At 35.9% G+C, this 20,608-nt stretch overlaps 1 protein-coding gene across 3 annotated transcripts in view; it reads right to left on the bottom strand.

The window, feature by feature from the left end:
• Positions 1-20,608, bottom strand: part of Eaat1 (Excitatory amino acid transporter 1) — a 152,382-nt gene that overhangs the window by 37,694 nt on the left and 94,080 nt on the right. For all 3 annotated transcript variants that reach the window (XM_090414374.1, XM_090414375.1, XM_090414376.1), the window contains exon 2: positions 16,479-17,018. In XM_090414374.1, the coding sequence (XP_090270500.1) occupies positions 16,479-17,018 (540 nt within the window). The remainder of the gene's footprint in view (positions 1-16,478; positions 17,019-20,608) is intronic.

The following is a 20,608-nucleotide window of genomic DNA, read 5'->3' as shown; positions in this document are numbered from 1 at the left end:
AGATGACCACGGTGGTCATCTCTTCGAGACATTGTGCGTGTGCGCGCACAATGAACTACTCTCATCAAACTGGAAGAATATTCGATTAAATGAGCAGAGCAACTCTGCAATTGCGACCCATCGGATCCAACGAACAAACTGTTGTTCTATAGTATGAAAATGTCAATCTGAGAATCTCCGGCAGACAAGATTCCCTCTAAGCAAGGGAAGCAAATGCGCAAGTGATGTCTTCCGAGCAGAAAATTGGGTTAGCCTAGACAAGGGGGGGGGGGGGAAGTGATTTTCACACAAGAGTGCAATGTTTTTTATACAAAAAATTAAGTTAAATTGTTATTCAACTGAAAATGTAATTGCATTTCTTGGGTGGGTGCACCGACCTTCATGCGCTTCCCAGCCGAGCTATGAACGCTACAATTTACACAGACAAGGTCCTGAACCCCCCTATGTTCGTTCGTGTGCAACACGGGAAACGTTTATCTTACAAGACGATAGCGGTCGCCCCTCGAAGCTCGTTGACCAATATCTTAAAGAAGACTATCGTACATATGGACTAGTCAACGACGCCTCCAGGTAGACTGTCTGGGATGCTCTAAGTAGGCGTGTTGTCCCCCCCCCCTCACTCACACACAGCAATTCTCAACCAGTGAATTTGATTAACATTTCCTGCTGTGGAATAATGCTCGTGGGGCTATTCCACTAGTGGGGAATAATACCCTTGGTTAAAATATGATTGAGCAAGTAAATTAACTGGATTGGTTTATGAAAATAAAGCAAGCATTCGTTTTAGTAAGCAAAGCGCATTTTTTTCCCTCATGTGGTGCAGAGATTTTTATTTTATTTTTAGCATCCACTTCTTTCTTTTTAAGGAGTGTAGAATTTAAGCGATTTTCGTTTAGTGAAGCATTTTCACGGAACGCCAACAGTTCTTTGTGTGCGAGGACAGCACAGGTGGCAGTTTTTTTGAGAGAAAAAAAACTGACAAATTTTAGATACTTATTAGAGTAATCAAGTATCTGTAAAACAGGAAATACTCCTCAGCAAATAAAAAAAAATGCACCCTTTGGTGAAGGTCCAATCGAAGCTCCAGCTTTACTAATGTAGCACGGCAGATGAATAGTCAGAGGCAGCCTCTTCATCTCTTGTAAAGAATACGTGCGACTTATTCTTCATTCAAGCCCCCCCCCCAGGGGTTCTGAACGTTGGGGGGAGTAGAGGTAATTATTGCTCCTCCAAGGGGTAGCAATTTGCCACTGCATAGGAAGTTGAATTGTTAAACTAAGTAAGGTTGCAGTAAATTCGGTTATTATAAAGAGATCGATGAAGGCAACGATCCGACTACTGGACCACATCCAAAAAATTGCTCAATGCATTGGTCTGCCAACTAGAACATTCCATCTCTTTTCCGAAAAGAATCAGCAAGAACGCCGAGTGTGCAATGTCATTGGGAGGAATGAATTTTGTTTCCAAAGAAGTAAACACGACTCGGAGCTCAGTTTTATCAATAATCACATCCTTAGTGAAAAAAAAGAGAATGGATATATATCAAACTGCGCGTGTCGTTAAAAGAAAAGCAAACTGCCACTGCTTGAACAATGTAAACGTGGGATTTAGGATTACAAAAATTTGTCATTTCATTAACACTTTCATTGCCAAGCTGAAAATTGGAATTTCGTGTGGTGGCCAAATTTTTTTAATTTTTATTTATTTATTTAGCGACGTCCACGCGATAACGCGTGATCGGCCGTTTGGTGAGAACTCGCATCGTGCGATGTCGCGTGATTGCCAATGAACGTGTTAAAGGCACACATTCGAATAAATTTAAGGCCAACTGAACCGTGTTTGGCGCATGCGCTGCCACAATTTGCTTCGCCTAAACTGTGTATTAAAGCAGTCCAACGGAAACAACGATTTGAATACTAATCGTGAATTTCATTTCGAATGGATAGCAGCAAAAGTGATCCGACTATGCAAAGAAAAAAATTCAACCGGTTTTCAATGCAGGAAACTGATAATTATTGTGGTGCTCTGTATGGATAAACAAACATACGTCCCATTAATGCAGTCTTATAATTGTTTAAAGATTATTACTATGAAACCGTTCAGTTTTCTCCTCTTTTTCCCCTCTTTGCAAGAACTATTTGATGGCTGCCTAAGTCCTAAATACAGACCACTGTATTCCATTTAATACAGGACATGCCAAGAATAAATGGAAAGTTTACTAATAAATTAACAGCTAATCTCCTCTACTGTCGTACTAGCATCAGACACGTATTGAACAAGGTGACAATCGCGAATCAAACAAGTTTAGATGGAAACAATTCAGTTTTGTCTACTCTCAAATTCCTTGCACCTATTACCCATGCTACTTCGGCCAATCTGCAGCCGTTCATATATATTAAATTAAATTATTCTAGCTCATGGAATTTAAATTAAACTCCATGAGCTAGAATAATTTAAACTTGTCCAACATGTTATCGAACCCAACATTTTAATCATGAGTTGCCATTAGTTGTTTATACATAAGACTAATGCTTAAAGCAATTGCGATGCTTAATACAGACGCAGATAGAATTAACAGAGAAATGTTTCCTTAGTTTCAAGCAGTCGACTTTGCACGAGAGATCTGAAGTTGAACGCATCGAAACCACTCTAAGCAACAGTAACATATCTACCAACCCCTATCTAGTTACTAATTTTATCATACCATTATTGAAATAACGATATTCTGAATGCCGTTTAGCCAGATTGATCGAGAGACCCTCGAGTCCAAAACACCTCTCAATGTTCATCACAAAAGAAAATACTCCGTATAAAAGCATGACCTGCGCTTGCGCAAATTTACTTCAAGGGCGTTTTCATTTGGTTCATAAAAAAATTCGCATTAAATGTCAGCCGATATTAATTCATTAAATGGTTCTTACCGGCGATGCACAAAGCCAGTCGCAGGCTAAAAAAAAAAAAAAATTATATATAAAATTAAAGAATGTATTTGGAACTCTGGATGCCTAAAAACGCATTAGAAGATTAAAGTTCTGATCGGAAATCTCCCCCAAGCATATTAATGTCGACTGACCTTGAAAATATTTTCTTTTTCTCTCTCTCTTCCCCGAGATGAGGATGGAAACAATCCTGGAGATGCTTATATACACATCAATATACAAATAGAAAACATTCTAAATGACTTCTAGGATGCTTAATTGAAAATAATCACCTTCGTTCCGCACATTTATGACTAATAAGAGAAGGTTGATAATGTCAAACAGGATGGCTCACAAAATGGAAGCAGCAAATTAAATGAAGAGCGGCTCACGAAATCCTGAAGTAATTCATCGCTAAACACTGGACAAGCGCCACGCTGTACTTTTCGGAAACTTCATTTTATCTTCGTTAAATAAAATGGGATTTTTTTTTTAGCCTTTTTCAGAACTCATTACTGTGGAACAGTAAATGAAACAGCAGTCAGGTTCCTTCAAGTTCGCTTACGTGCTCCCACTCTGAACCAGGGAATTTTTGCATTGAACTCCGACTATTTCATCGTCCAATTCAGAGCGAACAAATCTTATTTTGTGGACGACTGGCTTTGCGCAAATACGTCCTGGCAGCCGTTCGAAGCAAAAACCTGATTTGGATCCAAAATGTTTCGCGTTTTCTCTTTCCCAAAACAATTCCAAAACAGTTCAGATGGTTTGTACCAAAGATGTAGCCAAACACTACAAGGGGAGTTTCAAGCGTAATCCCTCCAAAAGAGATACCCGCAAAATATAGAAATAAAGTACACACTTCAAGCACTCAGCATAACTGCCTTCCCATTTCCTTCGCCGAGAGTACCAAGTTGAAAGGCGTAGTGAAAATTTTCAGGTTGTTTTGTGAACCAGTCGTCAGTGGACATAAAAGTTAGAGCCATCACGGACTCCGAAATCAAATTTCAATCTACGGAATATCCCACCTTACCTCAGTGAGGGGGGGGGGGGGTGTTAAACTAAACGTTCTTCAGGAAAGTACCTTTAGCGACAGTAAATGTGTCATGCAACAGGACCTGGAGTCTAAAGGGACGGGAATAAATTCGCTATGTGAAGACCTTGAAATTTGAAACGACGAATGGATTCGTGTTCACGACGAGGAATGTAAGATCGGATTTGAAGTTGTGGAACAACCTCCCTACAGCCACGGCCTTGTCAAATTCAGTGGCGGCCGGTGAAATTTTTAAGTGGGGGGAGCTGCATATAGAAAAAAAAAAAAAAATTCTAATCAGTAACGAATTTATTAATAAATAAATTTACATATTAAAAATTGCTTCATTAAAAACATTTCATCCTCACCACGAACAAACACCAATAATAAAAGTTTCGTGTCAATAGCAATGACAAGCGCAAACGAATATCGGCGTTAGATCGCAGTGCATTTGTTTCGTGTAACGATAATTGAAAAAATATAATTATTTTCATATTTTCAACAGTGACACTCGTCATAATTCAGCCTGGTATCTATAATAAATAAATAATAATGTTATTTTAACAAAATAAAATAATATTGACAAAAAATAGTTCACCACGCACACGCACCAATAATAAACGTTTCATATCTCACAGAAATAACGTGCGTAAGGATACTAAAAATACACTGCCGTTTGGGCAGTAGTAGTATGGGAGGCGGTAGTGACCAAATGCTTCCGGTGGGCGTGGCTTTTCCCTGAGGGTATATGTGTCAATGGCTTCAGCTTGGAGGTTCTGACCAAATGCATCCGGTAGGCGTGGCTTCCTGACATCATTGTGAGTGACGTCATGAGTTTGGAATGTTTGGAATTTCCATGTGGGCAAGTGTGTGAATGGCTTCAGTTCTTGTGTTTCGGTTCGCGTATGGGATTATGGGTGATTTTTTTGGTTTGCCTATGGAATTATGGGTGATCATAGAGATAAGGATTCGTGTTGTGATTGGTGGGACACTTTTAACCAAATGCTTCCGGTGTGCGTGGCTTCCTGAGTCAGGAATTTCCCTGGGAGCATATGTGGTCACTGGCTTCAGTTCTTGTGTTTTGGTTTGCGTATGGAATTATGGGTGATGGTAGAGATAAGGATTCGTGTTGTGGGTGTGTGATGTTTTCAGATGTAGATAAGTGACGTCATTTGTTATTTGTAAATAAATGTCGTCATTTGTTATTTGTAAATAAGTGACGTTATTGTTTTGAATGGAAAGGGAAATATTAGTGTATAAGTAATCGTGTTGTCATTGGTGGACACTTCTGACCAGATCAAGATAAGATAAGGAATCGTGACGCGAATGTTTGTTGTTATTGAGTTTGGAATGATAATTTAATTTAACTATATTCTATGTCACACAAACATAGTTTTTTTTTTCTTCTATAGATGGTTGTACTAATTTTCCAATACATTTTGGGTATTTCTTTCCTGTTAAAGTGTGGGAATTCTTAGAGAAAGTCGTGATGGCTCTCGTGTTTCGAGTTTTTCTGAATAATTAATTATATACTTAAAAAACATGTCCTTAAACACACATACACACACACACACATATACATATTAGATATAAAAAATCGCTAATGTATCCATGTTGATACTCTAATATATACCCTATGATTATTCTTATGGAAAAAAAAAAAAACTATTCAGTATTAGAATTACGCTTACCAAAAACATACGAGCAGTTGTTATGTTTAGGTTAAATGTGACACACATCTGTCATTGTCGTCTGTGGGAATTCTTACAGTATGTCGTGATGGCGGGTGTGATTAGATTTTTCTGAATAATTAATTATATACTGGTGTCACTCAAACATACGGTTTTTTTTATTTTATTTTATTTTATATAGATGGTTGTACTAATTTTCCAATACATTTGGGGTATTTGTTTCCTGTTAAAGGGTGGGAATTCTTAGAGTAAGTCGTGATGGCGGCAGTCTTTCGAGCTTTTCTGAATAATTAATTATATACTGATGTCACTCAAACACACATACTTTTTTTTTCCATACCTCATCTGTATTTTCTTCTATATACATATTCTAATCAAGTTCATATTTTATTCATAATTCATCCGGATATTTTGATTTGTCTAAAAGTAATATCTTAAAGTTCAATAAATAAATAAATAAACAAATCGTGTGTGAATTCACAGTGATTTCCAAAGTATTCTTACTTAAACATACATAACACATCAAAGACACTGTTTGTTCTTTTAAGTTTACATATTTATTTCACAGATATTATTTACATTGCCATATGCAAGAAACAGGAATTGAATTTACATATATCACCAATGCAAATGGTGTTTTTCTTGGCGTTACATTTCTTTGAAAAAAAAAAAAAAAACTTACTTTTCTTTCCAGAATGGGAACATCTTGGTACTATCTAGGTTTTCTGAATATTCCAAATTGTTGATTAACATATATTCACAGAACACAAACACGATTCTGAAAAGACTTTTCATTATAGATTACTGTGGCTAACATATATTCACACCACAAAACACACAAAACATAGGAGTTGAAAGATATTTCTGTAAATAACCAGAAAAGCTAGTGGACTACTTAATTTACTTTAGTATCCGTTTGGTTCTCTGTATTTATCTTTCCCAAGGTGTCCATCCTTGGTTGGAAAGTCTATGCGCTGTTTTGTTTAGGGTAAGTGTTATTTCCGGTTTCGAATTCCGATTGCTGTTAGAGTATGGAATTCAGACAAGTGAAATTTTTATTATTTTTTTTTTCAATTGATTCGTTATTTTCTGTATTTTACTTTTACAGGTCATATTCTAACAGAATAACTGAGCAGAATTAATAAATATATAAAGTATATGAGAATTTATTTTCCAACACTGTATATTTCTGATTAAGTCTTACCTTTTACGGTATCTATCTTATCCGGTCGCCTTTTGTTGTACATAGGTGAGAAATCGTGTGTTTTGTTTTGAACTCTTGGTTTCCATTGGGAAATTACCAATATAACTATTAATTTTACCTTCGATTCCTTGTGCTCTTAACCTATTTCTGTAAGACTTTTAATTCAATGAATCAAAAAAAAAAAAATTCTCTGGTTACTTTGTGGCATGAAATTTCACAAGAAAAAAAAAAAAATGTTATCTTCCTTCTTAAATTTGTATAACACATATACGACACCCAATTTGTTCATTTAAATTTACACATTTTATTGAACGAAATATTATTTACAAATTGTATTTACTGAATCTAACAATACAGAAAATAAATAAATTGAAAAATACATCAAAGGTTCTTCCATGGTTGTGGAATTGCCATCGTATGGTTTTGACAATGTCACTCTCATCTGAAAGTTAATTTTTCGTTTGGCGTTCGTTGGGAATTTATTACTGTAGTAAAATTAAGGGTTGTGTATTTATTTCTTTGAAACCAATACGTATACTTCAGAGAATTATTAAAAGCACAGAATCTTTCGTTATGTTTCCAAAAGCATTTAAAAGTACACGTTATGTTTTCATGTTTCGGGCATCCAATTTCATTTAAATCAAGAACAGGCCTCCCTATTAATTTCGTTAATGTTTTTGATTTTTCTCTTCCTTTGGCAAGTAATATATGATATTTGCATGTTGATTCTATCATCCAATCTCTTAGTTTGTCGAAAGCTAGTGAACCAATTTCCCACTTCAGCTGATGGTTATATTTTATTAACCAAGAATTCTGTTTTTTTTAACTCTTTCAGGTAATTCTTTCCAACTACAAGGTGATTTTGTCACTGCATATCTTACACTAATTCCATCAGAAATACAAATTTCTTTAGGAAATAAATTTGAACTCTTATTCAACAAAAATTGTACATCAATTATCCCAATGATAAGTGAAAATTCGTATTTTTCACCCACTGTCGATTTTTCATAATCGTTTTCCTTCATTCTTCTTCTGCGATTACTTCATATGGCACCACAAATAAATAGTTATTTATTATTATTTCACTGATTATTAGCTCTGATCGTATACTTTATGGTAACATTCGTTTACAAAATTCTAAACAATTAGAACTTTTCACAAAGAACCTTTCAAAGAATTTGTGGCTCACCCATTATTTTTGCATTACCAAACACAAATCACAAAACAGCAGCTGCAGTAGATGAACGATTACCTTAAATCCAAAGTCACTCGACTCTCTGGTATTTTCTTATAGTACTGTTTACACTTACCATCCCCTACCCTGACCGTTCCTTCAAAAATGAACCTTTTGCACAGATGACTCAACGACATGTTTTCACATGCTGTTGGATATACTGTTGGTGTGTTTTTATCTTACTTTGTGTAGGGAAAGGTAAAATTTGTATATGTGTTATCTGTAGAGTACAAACATTTTCTCTATGCCAAACTTTAAAGAAGCTAAACTCACGTTTTGTTGGTTTAATTAGGTGGTTCTCTCTTTCTCTTTCTCACTCTCTGTAAAAATAACCAAATTCTAACAGTTCGGATTTTCGATTATGTGAACGATTTGTTTTCTGATAACTCAAATAATGTCAATAGGTAGCATTAGACAATTTCTAAAATAATCAATACATGGATTTTCGTTTTCCACACTTTTTCCCCCCTGTTCTGGCATTAATTTCACAGTTGTGATTTTTTTAAATAATTAAACAGAATTGCATTAAGATATAAAGTTGTGGATTTAAATATCAAGATCTAATCAGAATAACTGAGTAAAAATTCACTCTGGAAAAACACAACAACAAAAACACACATCTTTGTTCATTTAAGTTTACAAATGCACATTTTATTTTCTGAAATACTATTTACAAGTATATTCACTGAGAAAAATTCAAAACATGTAATTACCTAAAAATATTTCACAATATTTAGTTTAGACTCTTAACATTTTCCAATGAGTTCAATGAATAAAATTTTTGTTACTCACTGTTTCTTGGTTACATTACATCAAAATAGCTGGTCATGCAAAAGAATTTTTAAATCAGATACCATGGTAACCACACTTCCATACGTTTGGTATTGTGTCAGTCTGGAAATGACACCATGCCTCGCTAAACATTCTGTGTATTCTTTTGTCAGCAAATATACACAAACAGTTTTTGTAAAATGTTCGTAAATGTCCCAAAATAAAGAATCTTTATCGAATTGGATAAAATCTTGAAAGTCTAATTTTACCATTGACGAATTTAAATGTTGAGCGATAATTTTTCCCATTAAACTGACAGATGCATGGTGTCATTCCCAGACTGACACAATACCAAACGTATGGAAGTGTGGTTACCATGGTATCTGATTTAAAAATTCTTTTGCATGACCAGCTATTTTGATGTAATGTAACCAAGAAACAGTGTGTAACAAAAATTTTATTCATTGAACTCATTGGAAAATGTTAAGAGTCTAAACTAAATATTGTGAAATATTTTTAGGTAATTACATGTTTCGAATTTTTCTCAGTGAATATACTTGTAAATAGTATTTCAGCAAATAAAATGTGCATTTGTAAACTTAAATGAACAAAGATGTGTGTTTTTGTTGTGTTTTTCCACAGTGAATTTTTACTCAGTTATTCTGATTAGATCTTGATATTTAAATCCACAACTTTATATCTTAATGCAATTCTGTTTAATTATTTAAAAAAATCACAACTGTGAAATTAATGCCAGAATAGGGGGGAAAAAGTGTGGAAAACGAAAATCCATGTATTGATTATTTTAGAAATTGTCTAATGCTACCTATTGACATTATTTGAGTTATCAGAAAACAAATCGTTCACATAATCGAAAATCCGAACTGTTAGAATTTGCTTATTTTTACAGAGAGTGAGAGAGAGAGAGAGAGAGAGAGAAAGAGAGAACTACCTAATTAAACCAACAAAACGTGAGTTTAACTTCTTTAAAGTTTGGCATAGAGAAAATGTTTGTACTCTACAGATAACACATATACAAATTTTACCTTTCCCTACACAAAGTAAGATAAAAACACACCAACAGTATATCCAACAGCATGTGAAAACATGTCGTTGAGTCATCTGCGCAAAAGGTTCATTTTTGAAGGAACGGTCAGGGTAGGGGATGGTAAGTGTAAACAGTACTAAAAGAAAATACCAGAGAGTCGAGTGACTTTGGACTTAAGGTAATCGTTCATCTACTGCAGCTGCTGTTTTGTGATTTGTGTTTGGTAATGCAAAAATAATGGGTGAGCCACAAATTCCTTGAAAGTTTCTTTGTGAAAAGTTCTAATTGTTTAGAATTTTGTAAACAAATGTTACCATAAAGTATACGATCAGAGCTAATAATCAGTGAAATAATAATAAATAACTATTTATTTGTGGTGCCATATGAAGTAATCGCAGAAGAAGAATGAAGGAAAACGATTATGAAAAATCGACAGTGGGTGAAAAATACGAATTTTCACTTATCATTGGGATAATTGATGTACAATTTTTGTTGAATAAGAGTTCAAATTTATTTCCTAAAGAAATTCGTATTTCTGATGGAATTAGTGTAAGATACGCAGTGACAAAATCACCTTGTAGTTGGAAAGAATTACCTGAAAGAGTTAAAAAAACAGAATTCTTGGTTAATAAAATATAACCATCAGCTGAAGCGGGAAATTGGTTCACTAGCTTTCGACAAACTAAGAGATTGGATGATAGAATCAACATGCAAATATCATATATTACTTGCCAATGGAAGAGAAAAATCAAAAACATTAACGAAATTAATAGGGAGGCCTGTTCTTGATTTAAATGAAATTGGATGCCCGAAACGTGAAAACATAACGTGTACTTTTAAATGCTTTTGGAAACATAACGAAAGATTCTGTGCTTTTAATAATTCTCTGAAGTATACGTATTGGTTTCAAAGAAATAAATACACAACCCTTAATTTTACTACAGTAATAAATTCCCAACGAACGCCAAACGAAAAATTAAACTTTCAGATGAGAGTCACATTGTCAAAACCATACGATGGCAATTCCACAACCATGGAAGAACCTTTGATGTATTTTTCAATTTATTTATTTTCTGTATTGTTAGATTCAGTAAATACAATTTGTAAATAATATTTCGTTCAATAAAATGTGTAAATTTAAATGAACAAATTGGGTGTCGTATATGTGTTATACAAATTTAAGGAGGAAGATAACATTTTTTTTTTTTTCTTGTGAAATTTCATGCCACAAAGTAACCAGAGAATTTTTTTTTTTTTTGATTCATTGAATTAAAAGTCTTACAGAAATAGGTTAAGAGCACATGGAATCGAAGGTAAAATTAATAGTTATATTGGTAATTTCCCAATGGAAACCAAGAGTTCAAAACAAAACACACGATTTCTCACCTACGTACAACAAAAGGCGACCGGATAAGATAGATACCGTAAAAGGTAAGACTTAATCAGAAATATACAGTGTTGGAAAATAAATTCTCATATACTTTATATATTTATTAATTCTGCTCAGTTATTCTGTTAGAATATGACCTGTAAAAGTAAAATACAGAAAATAACGAATCAATTGAAAAAAAAAATAATAAAAATTTCACTTGTCTGAATTCCATACTCTAACAGCAATCGGAATTCGAAACCGGAAATAACACTTACCCTAAACAAAACAGCGCATAGACTTTCCAACCAAGGATGGACACCTTGGGAAAGATAAATACAGAGAACCAAACGGATACTAAAGTAAATTAAGTAGTCCACTAGATTTTCTGGTTATTTACAGAAATATCTATCAACTCCTATGTTTTGTGTGTTTTGTGGTGTGAATATATGTTAGACATGTAACCTATAATGAAAACTCTTTTCAGTTTTAAAAAAAAAAATAATAATTTCACTTATCAGAATTCCATACTCTAACAGCAATCGGAATTCGAAACCGGAAATAACACTTACCCTAAACAAAACAGCGCATAGACTTTCCAACCAAGGATGGACACCTTGGGAAAGATAAATACAGAGAACCAAACGGATACTAAAGTAAATTAAGTAGTCCACTAGCTTTTCTGGTTATTTACAGAAATATCTTTCAACTCCTATGTTTTGTGTGTTTTGTGGTGTGAATATATGTTAGCCACAGTAATCTATAATGAAAAGTCTTTTCAGAATTGTGTTTGTGTTCTGTGAATATATGTTAATCAACAATTTGGAATATTCAGAAAACCTAGATAGTACCAAGATGTTCCCATTCTGGAAAGAAAAGTAAGTTTTTTTTTTTTTTTCAAAAATGTAACGCCAAGAAAAACACCATTTTCATTGGTGATATATGTAAATTCAATTCCTATTTCTTGCATATGGCAATGTAAATAATATCTGTGAAATAAATATGTAAACTTAAAAGAACAAACAGTGTCTTTGATGTGTTATGTATGTTTAAGTAAGAATACTTTGGAAATCACCGTGAATTCACACACGATTTGTTTATTTATTTATTTATTGAACTTTAAGATCTCACTTTTAGACAAATCAAAATATCCGGATGAATTATGAATAAAATATGAACTTGATTAGAATATGTATATAGAAGAAAATACAGATGAGGTATGGAAAAAAAAAAGTATGTGTGTTTGAGTGACATCAGTATATAATTAATTATTCAGAAAAGCTCGAAAGACTGCCGCCATCACGACTTACTCTAAGAATTCCCACCCTTTAACAGGAAACAAATACCCCAAATGTATTGGAAAATTAGTACAACCATCTATATAAAATAAAATAAAATAAAAAAAACCGTATGTTTGAGTGACACCAGTATATAATTAATTATTCAGAAAAATCTAATCACACCCGCCATCACGACATACTCTAAGAATTCCCACAGACGACAATGACAGATGTGTGTCACATTTAACTTAAACATAACAACTGCTCGTATGTTTTTGGCAAAGCGTAATTCTAATACTGAATAGTTTTTTTTTTTTCCATAAGAATAATCATAGGGTATATATTAGAGTATCAACATGGATACATTAGCGATTTTTTATATCTAATATGTGTGTGTGTGTGTGTGTGTGTGTGTTTAAGGACATGTTTTTTAAGTATATAATTAATTATTCAGAAAAACTCGAAACACGAGAGCCATCACGACTTTCTCTAAGAATTCCCACACTTTAACAGGAAAGAAATACCCAAAATGTATTGGAAAATTAGTACAACCATCTATAGAAGAAAAAAAAAACTATGTTTGTGTTACATAGAATATAGTTAAATTAAATTATCATTCCAAACTCAATAACAACAAACATTCGCGTCACGATTCCTTATCTTATCTTGATAAGGAATCGTGAAATAACAAAACTGAAAACAACACACACCCACAACACGAATCCTTATCTCTACCATCACCCATAATTCCATACGCGTCATTGAGCCTTAATTTACGCCTATTTAGAGCCTTAGCGCAAATGAATATTGGCGTTAGATCGCAGTGCATTTGTTTCATAATCTCAAGCGTCAATCGAACAAATCCAATTATTAACTATTCAATCAATGTCAAAACATAAGCTGTAACCTTTAACATGTTGTATTGCATTTATACAGTGTTGTTATTATTTATAAACACAAACAAAATTTAATTTTTTCATTTTTTCCTTCGGGGTGCTGCAGTGTCGCAGTGCTTATGTACGGGTCGCCACTGGTCGAATTTCTCCTTACTTCCTAAATTGAAGCCATCTTTTCATCAGAATGAAAATAGCGACCTGGCCGAAGTAGAGGTGAGAAAATGGGAGAAACTTGAAAATGGGGAAGAGAGACTACTTTGAGAAAATATGAAAAAGTTTAGGCAAACAAAACTTATATCATCGGCACTCTTCTGGGTGAGGTGTTTCACAATGGGGGCATTATTACTTTTGGAACATTTCTTTCAAGAAATAAATTTGGTTTGGTTCGTTATAAAACCAGGACAGTTTTTAACTAACAAAACTAATTCTAACGAAGTCCAAGTGTAACGTTTCGGAATGCATTGGACAGTTTAGAAAGAGTGGCGAGACTGCGCTGCAGGAGCACGAGACAAAGTATATATACATACTATTATTAGTATGTGCATGCCCTTGTTGGGTTATTCATTCATCCTTTAAAAATATTACCAGCCGTAAAACGATAAAGCTCACGCTGAAGGTTATACAACTAGAAAAGAAATCAACGGACGCCATAGTGTGAGGAACAAACAACCATGCCACTCACCTTAAGATGTAGGACCTCTCTTTTAGCCTTACACGGTGATCCGAATACATTTTGGAAAATTATGAAGACAACTACCGTGTTTGAGTAAAACTTTAGTTTAATATAAACTAAAATCCACTTTCGACCTTTATAAAAGGTCATCTTCTGGAACATATGCACTATATACAGAAAACAAGCTACACTAGAATCTACATGGAGTTACTGTTACATGGAGTTAAAGTTACTGACCAACCATTACAACAATTATTGGCCTGACCTCTGGCGAAAGAAAAAAATAAAAATAGAATAAATAAAATAATTGTTTTATTTTATTTATTTTATTTTTCGCCAGAGGTCAGGCCAATAATTGTTGTAATGGTTGGTCAGTAACTTTAACAAACCATGTAGATTCTAGTGTAGCTTGTTTTCTGTATATGCTCCAGAAGATGACCTTTTATAAAGGTCGAAAAGTCGAAAGTGGATTTTAGTTTATATTAAACTAAAGTTTTACTCAAACACGGTAGTTGTCTCCATAATTTTCCAAAATGTACATAGGACCTCCTTTTGCTGCGATGATTGTAGCAATCCTCTGGGGCACTTTTCAAAAGTGTATATTAGCGATCAATGGGAATTTTAACCATTCTTCCTGCAGGCAAGTAATGAGATCCTGGACTGTTGTAGGGTAGATGTCTGTTGACCTCACCCGACGCTCCAGTTCATCACACAGATGTTCAATAGGGTTGAGATCAGGGCTCTGTGGAGACAAGTCAAGTGTGGTGACGTTCATATCCACAAACCACGCAGTTACAGTAGCAGACCGACACGGGGCATTGTCTTGATGAAAGAGATAATGGTCAGTTACACTGCATTGTCCAGGATGTTCAAATACCTCTCTGAGTTCAATGTTCGTGGCACCACAAACAGAGGTCCGAGACCAATCCAGGAAAAACAAGACCATACCATCACACCGAATTTCATAGTTGGGGTTACGCACTGTGGTAAGAGACGTTCACCGGACATCCGCCCCTCTGCTCGGTAGAGGATGTAGCATGATTCGTCACTCCATAACACAGCTTTCCAATCTTCCATGTCCTATTATACAAGCTCTTTGTATCACTGAAGAGGACAGCGCATATTGGTTCGGGTAATGTGGGGCTTGCACGAAATACGAAGGTAGCAAAATTTGTGAACCAACACCAATGTGTGATTTTTTTCATTAAAATATTAAAAAAATAACAAAAAAAGAAATAATAAAAATGAAATACGTTTCTTTTAAGATAAAAAATATCTACTTAGTCTTTAAACATTTTAAATTTGTTTTCATTATTTCAGTCCCCCTCAACAAAACTAACGGCCCACAAGGGGACCGCGGCCCACAGTTTGGGAAAGCACTGCTTTAATGTATACCGCTACAAACACATAACTCGTTACATGCAGGGCCGCTCCTAGGAATTTTTTCCGCCCCGTGCAGTAGCATATTTTGCCGTCCCCTCTCCCTTATTTTTTGTATAGTTTACGCCAACTTTGCCTCCCCGTGCAAATGCACGTCTTGCATCGTCGGTAGAGCCGGCCGTGGTTACATGGCACGATGCACTTTGCCCATGGAGGTGTCCGTTGACTTCTATCCAAGCAGTGTATGTTCTCCTCATATATTATGGAAAGCTTCCTAAATCGTAGTGGTTTCGAACATTGATTCACACAACGATACCGAATGGTCGCGTGAATCAATGTTCGCATAAAGGTTAGTTGTGTGGGTTTTCTGTAGACTATACAAGAAATAATCATCTGCACCGTGTGGCAACAACATGAGAAACGGAAACAACAATCCAAACACTTTAACTGAACAAAAAATCCAAAATCAACTAGCGGTGCGTGGATGTTAGGCAATGCATCCTAGGAGAAAACTCTCGCGATGTTGAGCTATTATTAATCTTCGGTTGCGTTTTCTATTGCAAATACTGCGATGCATTATATTTTACGCTTGAATGTATCCGATCCGTACATAATTGTTACTATTTACCGTTGAAGACGTCTGAAACTAAGAAACAACTAAGAAACTTCTGCCGGGCAGGATGAAGAGGCTCGCCATTGAGTCACTCAGTTACGGTGTGTATTGACTGGAGAAAAATCGGCATGTTTCGACTCGAAACACTTCCAGATGAACATTCTTTGACAGCGAAGGTGTCGCTTGAACCTAAGGAGGAAAAGGAACGCTCGAAAAGATCCGAGGGATTGACATCGCTCAAACCTGTGGAACCCCTGGGCAGTACATACTGCTTCAAATGCTTAGGTTTCATTTATGAAAACGAGAGAAATTGTCCAATACACGAAATGCTTAAATTGAGCTATTTAAAAGAAGTCGAAAAGATTTACCTGACGAGATCCATCAGGGTATCTGCAGTTGTGGTCACTCTTGTCTGAGTCATGCTGCTTTCGATAGAACTCGTTTCGCCGCCGCCTGGATTGATGGACACTACGAGGATGATGCCCAGGGCGATGGCCAATACTGTGGTCGCCAAGTAATAGACCACAGCCCTGACGCCAATTTTCCCCGACAGTCGCGTGTCAAGGCATCCAAGTGCCGACACTAAACTCGACACGATGAGAGGTAGAATCAGGCACCTGAGCATGCGTAGAAAAATTTCCCCCAAATAATTTACGTACATTATTTCTCGTTTGGTCCATGGACCAAGTTCTCTCAATCCAAACCCCAAGCCGATGCCCAGCACCACACCAAGGAATGTCGCCAAGGTCAGTGCATTGTGACGTAGACAAGGAGGAATCCGCTTTTTCGAATACGTTTGGTCGTTTGTTTCTTTCGGAGGTATTTCGTCATCCGGGAATTCCGAGAGGACCATGCTGCTGACGCCATTGGAGTTAGATTTCATGACTGACACTGTACAATGGAGGAACCTGGTGAGGGAAAAAAGTTGCTGTTAGAGGTAAGGAATAAAATATCCATCATTCAATAATTATGACAAGATTTATATTGTTCTTTAGAAGTGTACCAATTCATGCTTTTAAATTGTATGCAATATTCTACTACCTCTATTATATCAAAAAAAACTTTATTCACTTTTAAGGACAATCTACTGCTCTTTCCCACCCTCCTTTCCTTTTAATAACATCATGACCTCTGACTCGTACAGGGTGGTCCATGAGTCACGAAATGGTTTAAAATGTGAATAACTTTTGATTATGTTTATATTTTTGAAACATTTGGGAAATTAATCATGGAAAAGTTCACGACCCAACAACGAACCAAAATCGTGCAAGTTTAATTTTTTTTTCGCTCATATCAGCAATTACTTGGCCGTGGCGTTCTCCAGATTCGATATCTCCCGACTTCTTCTTAAGGGGTTTTCTGAAGGAAAACCTATGGGAATAAACCCCAGACACTCCAATAGCCGAAGAAGAACATTGTGCAGAAATTAAGGCTCCGTCGCCAGAAACACTGAACAGCTGTAATGGAATGCCTTAAAAAAGTGCCCGTCATTGTGAAGCCAATACTGGAAGGCATTTCCATATGGTTTTTTCATAACAAAAACTCCAGGTTCTGTATTTCAATATAACAAAAAAAAAAAAGAATAAAGATGGGCCACCCCGTATAAGACCCTCTCACCAACTTGTCTCCGTCAAATACATCCTCTCTTTACATCCTGTTATCAAGTTCTAATCGTCGCTATTATCGTAACTAACACCTAACACCGCAATCTATGTTATCTTGTGACCTTAGTGTTTCTTGATCCCCCCCCCCCACCCATTCAGGTAACTAAATCGGCACAAGGGTCGTCGGAAGATTTACGGGAACCTACGCAGTTTTATTAAAATTTTCCACTATAGGTGGCCTGCTCTTAACAATGCAAAGAAGCTTCAGTACTAAAATAGCTTTAAATAAAAAAGAGAAACATAATACAGGAGTAATTTGTTTATTGTTTTTCTTCAAAAAATTCAAATTAGAAACGATGCGTCATGCTTGCTTTACGAAAGGAGTTCAATATATTATTTCTGGCTCATTAAGAGAATATCAGCATTGGGAATTAGGATGGACTGAAAAAGATTCGTTTTCCCTTCAAGACTTGCCATTTTTTGCTCGGCAATAAATGTTATGGCAAAGATAAAAAGATATTTCGTTGCAAAAAAATTTCCGTAGGGATGGCTCGAGTAAATGAAACAAGAGCTTTATGTAAATTTATGTCGGTTTCGACAGGACATCAAGAATTGGGGGGCGCTCAAAAATCATACCTCATTTCAGCGAAGTGAAAATTTTGTGTTCTCGAGATGTCGTTCTGCGTCCCTTTGGTTTTCTTCTCGATCAGATTCGAGTTTCGCTTCGTTTCGTTCCCATATTCTCATCTATTTCTACACACTTCGCTGGAAATCTTAATGGGCTAAGAATAACTCGATTCTTTTCTCAATTTCTTCGCACAATATTTTCGGGCAAGCGTTTCAATTGAAGGAGTTAGCAGGTCTCATACGGAGGTGGAGGTTTTTTTCTCCCCGCAACTCTGGTTTTTCGTCCCTCAAACAGGCAAAACCGCCATTAGAACACACGCAATTACGATACAGAATACACTGTCCTCATAGCCCGCGAGTTGCTTCGGCCGTAAATCTAAATAAATCCAACCAAACAGTGATATAACAAGTCGTCGAATGGGCCGTTTGCAGACCATTTTACAGCATTACTAAATTTACTCGTTATTTAGAACCTGAAGTTTTAGAAGAATCTGAAAACCCAAATCAAGCCATAAGACGTTATCCAGCAGCAAACAAGCATGGCAGTAGGTTGCTTGAGTACACTTCTGTTTTCTCTGGGAGAAATTTCGTCATAATTAACTTGCATCTTTCTTTCTCTCTCATCCACATATTTCATTTCTAGCCGTGTTTTAGCGTAGTGGACAGGGAATGTCGAATTACAACAGAAGCAACTAAAAACGTGAAGTGCGTGTGTGTATTCTGAGGCCAGTTTGTCTACTTAGTTGGATGAAAAAACCAGTTTCCAGGGGGGGGAGGTAGGAGGAAACCTTTCGTCTCCATGTGAGACGAACTCACCTTCATTTCAAAATGTCCATAAAGGTTCTTCGCCCGAGGCAGGATTTGAATTCGGGTCTTTCCAAGAATGGGCAAGAGGATTGAGTGGCAGTTGAAGTTTCCAATTTAACCCGAATGAAGACGCGGAAAATTCATTCTAAAGGAAGTTTAAGAATTTTGTTTCTCTCCCAAAAAGCAGAAATGCCGAACAGATTTCTTGCTTACGTGGCACGAGGTTACTTCGACTACGCATGCTGACAACTCATTAACTCTACATCACGGCGGGAAATCTGATCCCTCACGTGAAGTCGCTCTGACGACAGCGAAGATCTTAAAACTAAAAGCGCAGCGAATTTTTCCTTGCTCCGCGTCTTTGAAACACGTGACTTTTGCTTTTCAAAATTTTCTTTCGTTCCATTTTCCAGTCTGCCCGAAGTTATTTAACACGTTGGCGCGAACAAAGCTCTCGAGGCCATTTGTGTTCATCAGTTGTGTAAACAACACTAAACTCCACTCCACGGTGGAGAGTTAATTTCGCTCGTGGTGCACAACTCAAGAAAAAGCAGCATTCTGAGATGCTTCTGTAAAGAATTTAAAAGTGAATCCAAACGCAGTGCGCTTTAAAATATGGAAATAAAAAAAAATTAACCCTAATTGGATTCCACGGACTATTTAACAAAAACTCCATTTACTACCCATTAAACGTTATTTGAAATTATAAAAAAAAAAAGTTGCCCTACTTTGTTGTTATTCTGTAAAATGGGAAACTAAAGGAGCTGTAGAAAGGATATACAAGACTCTTAAGATAACACAAGAAAAGTGTCGATATTATTAATGTATGACAACAGATGAGTCCGCCCTCTAGAAAAGTACGGAAAGTGGACAGCAGACTCTAAAAGCAGCTGAAAATCAGAAGGTGGAAATTTAAATCGTCGGAAGGAACCGAATTCATTTTACTTAAAATTGTTCAAATGTAAAACCCTCCAGCAGCGTTTGATTTGCCTCGCTAAACAAATAACGGAGAAAAATTCCATGAGAACGTTTACCAGATACATACATTCAGAATTGGAATTTTTCACAGCCTTTCCCATGACGAGGGAAAGAAAGATCGTAAGGTGTCGGGAACAATTTACTCCCTGGGAATCGGTTATGCTCCACTTTATGCACATTTTTGGACCTACCGCTGCCAAAAAATTTGAACGGCATCCACATTCCCCTTACAAAGACCGTAGGCTATTGTGTTTAGATCTTTTTTTTAAACCGATGTGACTTATATTGTGAGAACGACTGGACTTTGCAACTTTGCACACCTCCCATTTGAAGACTGACTGGCGTCTTTTGGAAGGACTTAAGATTAATCCTTAGAAAACAGAAAATCTAGTGATAGATGAATAAGACTTCGAGATACTAGAAGTCGAAAAAATCAAGTCGGTCGAGCACTTTACATATAACAATATTTGCATAAATCTGGC

The sequence above is a fragment of the Typopeltis vanoorti genome, chromosome 25 (genome assembly GCF_054136105.1).
Source record: "Typopeltis vanoorti isolate ZY-2024b chromosome 25, IOZ_Tvanoo_1.0, whole genome shotgun sequence".
In the NCBI taxonomy this organism is placed as follows: Eukaryota; Metazoa; Arthropoda; class Arachnida; order Uropygi; family Thelyphonidae; genus Typopeltis; species Typopeltis vanoorti.
Note: the sequence above shows the minus strand (reverse complement) of the source record. Positions and strands in the feature narration are given on the sequence as shown.